This window comes from Vipera ursinii (assembly GCF_947247035.1).
Source record: "Vipera ursinii genome assembly, chromosome: 2".
Classification (NCBI taxonomy): domain Eukaryota; kingdom Metazoa; phylum Chordata; class Lepidosauria; order Squamata; family Viperidae; genus Vipera; species Vipera ursinii.
In genome coordinates, this window is record NC_139513.1 from 17,816,236 (window position 1) to 17,824,984 (window position 8,749).

General features: G+C 43.5%; 1 protein-coding gene across 2 annotated transcripts in view; it reads right to left on the reverse strand.

The window, feature by feature from the left end:
• Positions 1-8,167, reverse strand: part of PBX2 (PBX homeobox 2) — a 52,407-nt gene extending 44,240 nt beyond the window's left edge. For both annotated transcript variants that reach the window (XM_083355670.1, XM_083355669.1), the window contains exons 1-2: positions 7,673-8,167; positions 5,166-5,239 (exon numbers count right to left, since the gene is read on the reverse strand). In XM_083355670.1, the coding sequence (XP_083211796.1) occupies positions 5,166-5,239; positions 7,673-7,881 (283 nt within the window). In that variant the 5' untranslated portion in view covers positions 7,882-8,167. The remainder of the gene's footprint in view (positions 1-5,165; positions 5,240-7,672) is intronic.
• Positions 8,168-8,749: the final 582 nt, after the last annotated feature.

The following is an 8,749-nucleotide window of genomic DNA, read 5'->3' on the forward strand; positions in this document are numbered from 1 at the left end:
AGAAGCGGAGATCAGGCGCCATCCGGAGCTCGACCGGAAGATGGTTCCATAAATCCGGTGCGCCCACAGAGAACGCCCTCCCTCTGGGGGCCACCAGTCGGCATTCTTTGACCGGTGGCACCCTGAGGAGGCCCTCTCTGTGGGAGCGTACTGGGCGGAGGGAAGTTGACGCCGGCCGCAGGTGCTCCCCAAGGAGCACTTTTGATCTAGAACAGGCTCTCCAAACTTGGGGACTTCAATTCCCAGAATTCCTCAGCTAGCCATGCTAGCTGGGGAATTCTGGGAGTTGAAATCCACAAAGTTACCAAGTTTGGAGACCCCTGATCTAGAACTTCTTTTGCCCCTTGCCTTAGAAAAAAAAAATGCTCTTCCATGCCAGGTTTCCCACAAAGCATGGCTGAGGTCCATGGATCTGGATCAGAATCATAAGTCCCCATTTGAAGACACCAATACAGATTGAAAGGCAGAAGTGAAGAAGGCCTGCTAGTCATGTTTAAAATCCCTCAGTGGAACTGTTAATGGATACCTGAAATCTAAATTTATCTTAAAAGTAAAAGGTGAACAAAAGGTCCAGATGAGGAATCACCAAGTAAAAAAACCAAGATAACGAGGTGAGATTCTCAATTACCTTCAATACTCAAAATTTTTAAGACAGAACATTCCTACATGAGCCCTCAAATGTCTCTAGACATTTAAAAGTTAAGACGTGTACCTTGACTATTCCCACACCTAGGAACTACAAGTAGTCCTTGACTTACAACAGTTCGTTTACTAACCGATTAAAGCTACAACGGCACTGGAAAAAGTTTTTCACACTTGTGACCGTTGCAGCATCCCCCTGGTCACGTCATCAAAATTTGGACACTTGGCAACTCGCACACAGTTATGATGGTTGCAGTGTCCCAGGGTCATGTAATCCCCTTTTGCGACCTTTGCAATGTCAATGGGGAAGTCAGATTCACTTAACAACCAGATTAACAACTGTGACAAGAAAAGCTGTAAAATGGGACCAAACTCAATGAACAAATGTTAGCAACATAAATTTTGGGCTCAATTAGGGTCATAAATCAAGGACTACCTGTAGTAGAACTCTTAAAAATAAATAAATAATGTGTTGTTTCCACCGTTGATGATCTTTGAAAATGATCAAAAATAAACACATTCCAGTCAACACAACATTAAGAGATGTTATACCACAAAGGTACCGAATTATGCCATATGGAAACAAGTAAATAATCTGTGATGAAACACAACTGTTGCCTGGCTGAGGAATTCTGGGAGTTGAAGCCCACAAGTCACTCACACTTCAATTTCCACACGTCCTTGAGAAGTTCTCCTGTGAAATTCTCTTAAGACAAAGCAGAATTCACTTTCTTCAACAATGGCATCTTCCACATCCAGAAGACATGGCAATAGCACTTCCTTGCTTGCCAACTGGCAGTTTTTATTGTAGTTTTTATTTTTTGCCAAACAGAACTCATCTATCTATACAACATTCCTCTAGAAGTCTAGACCAAGGGTCTTCAAACTTGGCCTGGCTGAGGAATTCTGGGAGTTGGAAGTCCACAAGTCATAAAAGGGCTAAGTTTGAAGACCCCTGGTCTAGAAGAACACCTAGGTGGCGAACTTGACAAGGATCAATGTTCTTCTCAGTGAGCATGGCCTTCATTTGACTGCTGTCTCATTCCTTCATTTTTATCCAGTTTATTATTATTATTTTAATGGTAAGTCATGAGGCCTGACTTATCCAAGATAGGAGGAACCAGCAGATCTCTGGATGTTGTTGTCTGGGTTTCTGTATGATTGTATATTGTGCTTGGGGAGTGATTTTTAATAAACGTTTCTTGGGAAGATTCACATTGTTCTAAATCTTCCTCATTTCAAGACTTTGACATCATCCGAGGAGCTCCAGAATTCAGAGTTTTATAGCATTTTCCAAACTGATAGACATCAATTGCTTTTTTTCTTTTTGGAGTCCTCAAAAATTTATTTTAACCAGAACATTACATCCCTCTAAACATTGTTTCTCAAGCTTGGCAATTTTGAAGCTTGCTGGCTGGGGAATTCTGGGAGTTGAAGTCCACATATTTGAAAATTGCCAAGCTTGACAAACACTGTTCTAGAATCTGTGTAGTAAGAACTTCCCTTCTGATGAGCTGAACCAAAGTTTATGAAACTCACAAGGCTGGTCTTAGTTATCCCTTTAAAATGAATTAGCTGAATTGGTTGAACTGGGGATAAGATAATGACTTTTCCATGCTGGAACAATTCCCCTAGGAAGATTTGGTTTATGAAATTTATCAAAGACAAGGACTACAATTCAATGCTATTAGTTCAGGTTCTCTTTATATACTGGAACTTATTTTTGCAAAAGTTAGAAAATCCAAAAGAGGTGAATACATATTCCCCCAAATTTTAAAATCCTTAGCTTTTTTTACCTTCTTGCAAACTTTGATTTAAATTAAACAGCTTAAAACCAGAGAGCTTATGTGGCTTTCAAAAGTCCTGATTAGTGCCAAATTTAAATGAGCAATAAAACCAAAAGTACAAACAATAAAATATATCGAAACTATATTAAATTGAGCACATATTGCTAAGCACATTGATTTGTGCTTAGATTGTAAGCCACCCTGAGTCTTCGGAGAAGGGCGGGATATAAATGGGATTAAAAATAAAAAATAAATAAACATTCACATAACCATCAGGAGTTCAGCTTGATTTGAGAAAGACGCAACTTTTAAAATTAAGTTACTTTTGACTTAAAATTCTATTCATTTAAATCTGTCTTAATTCCACTGATTTTTTTTGGGGGGGAAGCACGCTGAAATAAACTATTGCACCTACATGAAAGCACCCTCATTCTAAATTTTATAGTTTATTTCTATAAAGTAGTCATCTCTAACTCAGCACGGTCCAGGATGAGTGTTTCTCAAATTCTGTAACTTTGATGTGCTGGCTGGGAATTCTGGGAGTTGAAGTCCACCCATCTTAAAGTTGCGGGATTTGAGAAACTGAGTGATATCCCCAGAATTCTCAGGCAGATTTTTGCAGGTGTGGGATTTTTTAAAAAAAAAAAAAAATAAATCACGTCTTAACTCCTAGTGCCTACAAAGTCCCTGCAGTTTTCTTGGCAACATTTTCAAAAATAGTGTTTCTTTGCCTTTTTCTTTCTAAGGCTCAGAGAGGACTTGGCCCAAAGTCACCCAGCTGGTTTTGTTTCTAAGGCAAGACTCGCATTAAGAGTCACCCTAGCTTCTACTTCACTGCCTTTAACCATTAAGTCAAACTGGCTTCTCATCTAGAGGTTAGCATGTTGTTAAGTGGTATGAGCTGTACTACCAATTCAAGGTCACCTCGGTATTTTTATACTGGATAAAAATACAACTGGAATACCATATGTACAATTGTGATATATAAGCAGTTACAGACCCAGATAGAAGGATATACAGGCATAAAAACGTAAAGCTGTAATTTCTGCAGTTTAGACTGCATAGTCCTTTATAATCAGAATCTTAATTTTACGTTAATCTTCCATATTCCCGCTTTTGTTATTTTTACAAATAGCTAAAGGGGGCAAACATATCTACAAACTTAAAGCACCAATGTGGCATATGTGTTTATTGGAAAGAAAATAAGCCTCCTTCATTTCAGTGGCACCTTTGAGATAGCTGATCGACTATTGTTAAGTTATCAGCAATTTTATCACATGCATTAAAAGGCTATTCTAAGAACTCTAGAAAGACGATAAAACTGTGCAGTATAAACTAAGAGTCAATAATAGCATAAAAGAAACACCAGCAAAGAAATCAGATTTCAATAGAAATATTGGCAAAACAGAAATATATTTATTGGTAAAATTTATAGGCTGGCCTTCTTACCTCAAAGTAACTATGGGTGGTTTACAGTTATTAATAACAATACATGGTTTTTTTCATTGGCTTCATATTTGGGCTGCAATAAGCTGGATGAGTTCCCAGGGATTATCTGGAATTCTACAGCCTAGATATGGTGCCCTTTACTCTTTCTAACTAGGTTTTGTTTGCAAGAAACTAGCAACCTTCAGAGAAGGATTGATCACTTACATAGAACAATAACCCTAAACTCTTTCAAACATTCTGACCCAGATCCCAGTTAAAATCAAGCTGGTGACTGAGATTCACAATGACCTCTCTCTCTCTCTCCCTCTCTCTCCACCACTTACAAAACAACTTCCAGAAATAGCAATGTTTCTTCCCCCCAACTCCCAAAAAAAGTCAGAACACTCTGCAATGAAGCCCTGGTAATACCAGTCTACTAAGAATGAGGCAAGAACCGCTTACAGATCTTGGATCCATCCTCTGAAGTAAAATCATGTAGCAACATATATGTAATACCATTCACAGACCGTACAGGATACATCTCGGAGACCTCTTTTCCTATTTTGGCTGCCTGATTTCTCCCAGAGGTCCAGATCTCATTATCTTAGGTGACCATTTCCTGACAACGTGGAAAGACGATCCCTTATCTTTCCTTAATCCCCTTCCCTAATCCCCTTTCACTTTTTAATCTAGGGAAAGCGCAAATTCAAACAGCTGGAGAAGCACCATTTCCTCCTCTCTCTCACTTGCAGTTACTTGCGCCACCCCAACCGATATCCTTAAGCAACTCAAACCCGACTGACTCTCCAACTATCCAGTCATAGGAACATTCCCCAAATCAGGATCAATGCAAATCGAGCAGGGGAGATGAACATTTCCAGCCCACCGAGGGGAGAAGGAGGTTGGTGGTTCTTGCAGACAAAAGATCCAGGTGTTTTCCAAGCAAGATTGACAAACACAAAAAAAGAGAGGTGCACCCCTTCCCCTCCAGCCCATTCCCCCCCACACACACCAAACCGGCTTTAAGGAAGAAAGCAAAGGAGGAAGGCGGGATGAGAGGCAGACGGCAAAAAAAAATTCCAGACACGCCATCGTCAAGATGGCGTTAGAAACAGCAGGCCTCTGGAGAGAAAACACCTACTCTTCTTTCTCTCTTGCGTACCCAATTCTCTGAACCCCAAACCCAAAATTGTTGAATTCCCAAAGGAAAAGAAAAGAAGCATTTTCCTAACAGGTCAAAATAACGCTCTGCGGGTTCCTTAGAAAAGCAGCAATCAACCCCCACCTCCGATCGGATTCAAACAATACCTGTTTTTTCCTTGATTTCGCAGAGGACAGTGAAGAGAGCCGGCTTCATGCGGTGACAATTCAGCGTGTGCTTCCTGCAATTGAAACAGTGGAAGAGAAAGAGCAGATAAAGCCATTTGGTTCATTTTCTGTCGTTGGAAAGAGCTGAAAGGTTTCAAGAAAAGGGAGAATCTACGCTTGTGTCCACTATCGCTCACAGGCCTCGCTCGGCTGAATTAATCCGTTTCCACGTCTAGCAGAGTTCCAACCCCCCAGCAATTCCCAATGTAATTCCAACATCCGGATTTCCCCAGCAATAAAAAAAAACAAAAAACCCCCGTGCATTTCCTTCCATTATGGAATGGTTTATTCAAATGATGGGGTACGTTCCACGGGCAGTGAAATGGGAAAACTTTTTCTTTCATCAAGAACTTTTTGATAGCCACAAAATAATGAACTATATATGCATTTCCTGCCAGGACCATAGAGGAGCAGTAAAATCCTAAGATTGGGTGTTGTTGAGCTTTGATGTTTTTCATCCATTTTTTTCTGCCTGATTTAATTCAGTATATATTTTTTTAAAATGCAAATACTCTGCTTTCTGATACAAAAGGGCCCTTGGTGAAATAGGATTCTCCATTTTGGATGGACAATTCACCTCAGTTCTAAAGAGTAACCCAATACACGAAGTATTGTAATGGAGTAGGGTTTTTTGCAAATTAAAACCACCTAGAAAGAGAACAAAGACCTGAATCTTAGATAACATTGATGCATATATCGTTAAGCAAAACCGCAAATGGCTAATCACTTATTATCTTCAAAATGGAGTGTAATCCACTTGAAATTACTAATCTTCCACACTAAAACACAACTTTTGCAATCCAAACTAAAATCTACACCAAGAACCTCTTTTCTCTTTAGAGTCTTGCAAGCTTCAGCTACCAGCAATTCAACATAAAAAATCCTCATGTACAGAGCCTGCTACTCAGTCCACTAGAATTCATATTAGCTTTAATAGAAACAAAGCCACAAGTCTTAGTAAAATACACCCTCGAGGCACTATCCAAATATACCATATTCCTTCTTTTTTGGCCGGCGCCTCACAAGGGTTAAGTAGCATAGCCAGAGTACTGTCCACTCATAGCAACAATCCTAACTGAAAAACAAACACCTTTCAGTAACTGAAATCCATCTTCTTAAGCAAACTAATGTACTACAAAGCTCTTCACACACAACAGAGCTTCAAAACACATCTCAGAAGCCAGGACTGGCACAAAACAATGGCCCTTTAAAGACTGCCAGGAAATAAAACTAGTTTTAAAGAAAACCTGCAGGCCAAGTCCACCAGAAGTTAAAAATTCAGAAGTTGCCACCTCAATGCCAGGCCAGTGTTGCACTCCAGATCAGAAGGTACACATGTAAAAAAAAATATTACTCGGTAATACGAAAGTGTAACAGAAACTATAATTCTCCATCAGAAGGAGAGAACGGGACATAGGCACAAGATGTGCAGTAAGAAAATTGAGTGGAAACTCAAGAAGTAAAAAATAAATAAATGTGAATCTGGTTGTTAATTTGGGGAGAACCCCACAATTTTTCTCTAATCAGTTCTTAGGTCTTAAGCACTAAGGGTTCAATCCCTATTTATTTCTCTCGCTGCTTCAGACAGATCCAGTGAATTTTTACATCGGTACCTAAATCCTATTTTACAGTTTCCTCAAGCCAACAGCTGCTTCGGGGTTCACATTTTCTACTGCAAATCACTTCACCCATGTAGATTTGCACATAAAGCCCAAAGCATCTCCGGATCCAGTTCCCTATTTCCTCTTTTTATCCCTAAACACCAGATCCAGCAGGCCTCAATAACCCAGCCTGCTTGCTTGTTAATCGAGTTGGGTTTTTTTTTATGCCTCCCTACCACAACTCTCACCTCTTCCCAACGACAAATAAAAACCAAACTTGCTCTGTGATTTCCAAGCGTGGGATGAAATTCTTCCCACCGAGTTCCCCCCAAGTGACCCCTTTCTTTGCAAAGCCCACTTTTCTCCCACCCCACCACTTTTTTAAAAAAATACCCCCTTTCTCCAGAGCTTCCATTTCTACTTTCTGCCCCAAAGGCAAATTTGGCTTCCAAAGCCAGGTTGTTCAGAGGAAACCCCCCCCCCCTAAAAAAATCCCTGGGTCGTGAATCCCAATCCCATTCCTGGCTTTCCAAGTCTCCCCACCCGGCGCTCGTTTCCAACCAGCTTACTCAAACCCCAAAAACCTCGCGGGGGGGGGGGGGAAGGCGAGCGCTGGGGGGAAGCAAGCCAGCAAATCCACCCCAGGGCCTTCCAGATCCCAGTTTCGACAACTCCGTCGAGTCTTTGCCGAGAGTTTGCACCCCTCTACCGCCCACACACACACACACACACACACACAAAGGCAGCCCTCCCGGCCCAACTTTCCAGCCTCTCCCCCCCCACTCCTCCTCCTCCTCCTCCTCCCCTTCGGTCCGGCCGTCCAGGACTCGAGAAGGCGAAACCAACTTTGCTTGCGCTTCGTCCAAGCTCTGGTCGGTGATGGTCATGATCTGCTGGAGGATGTCGCCGATGTCTTGCTTCCGGGGCTCCCCGTTATCCGAAGGGGGCTCGTGGAGAGCGTGGGGGGTCATGGCTTGGACCCCCTGGACGGGGGGGTGCCCTGGCATCCCCACCACCGCCCCCCGCGCTTGGATCAGCCTGCTTGGATCATCCATGCTCGGCCAAGGGAAACCCCCCCCACTCCCACTCCCGCGCGCGTCCACGCCGAGCCGCGAGCCGAGGAAGCGAGCCGGCGGGCCGGCGGGCGGACGGGCGGGAGAGCCCCAGCGGGAGGACGGAGCTTTGGCCGCCCGCGACACAAGGGCGACGCTGGGGTGGAGGGGGTGGGAAGAAAGGCTGGCGCGCTAGTAGTCCATCTTGGCGGTGCGCTCCCACGGCCCCTTCCTTGGAGACTTTGGGACTGGAAAATGGACTCCCGCACAAGGCGCTGGAGGAGGAGGGGGAGGGAGGAGGAGGAGGAGGAGGAGCTGGGAAGGGGGAGGGAAGAGAAGAGAAGAGAAGGGGAAAAAAAAGGAGGAGAGGAGCTCGGCTTCTCCTTTTCGTTTCCACCCCCCCCACTTTCTCCTCCTCCTCCTCCTCCTCCTCTTCCTCCTCCTTCGGCGCCTCCTTCCCCCGCTCTTGGTGCGCCCAGACGGAGAAGCGCGACTGTGCTTTTTAATCTATTTGCTGCCCTCCGCTGGCTTGGGAGAAGCAAAACGCCCGGAGCCGCTTCTCTACCTCCTCTCCGGAGCCGACCGGCTTCCTCCTGGAGGCGGGGGAAGCGCGCAAATGAAAGGAAGGAAGGATGTTGTTGTTAGTTGCGAAGTCGTGTCCGACCCATCGCGACCCTATGGCCTTCCTGCCCTCTACCATCTGCTGGAGTCCATTTAAAGCAGCTGAAAGCAGCTCTTCTGATCTCTTTCTCCCCTACTTTGTCCTTGACTAAACCTGATGAAAATTTTGTGCAGTGTCTTCTCCAAGTGTGGTGCCTGCAAGAGGACTTGTTATTATTCCACTGGCTCATTAATGACATTATTGTTAGTT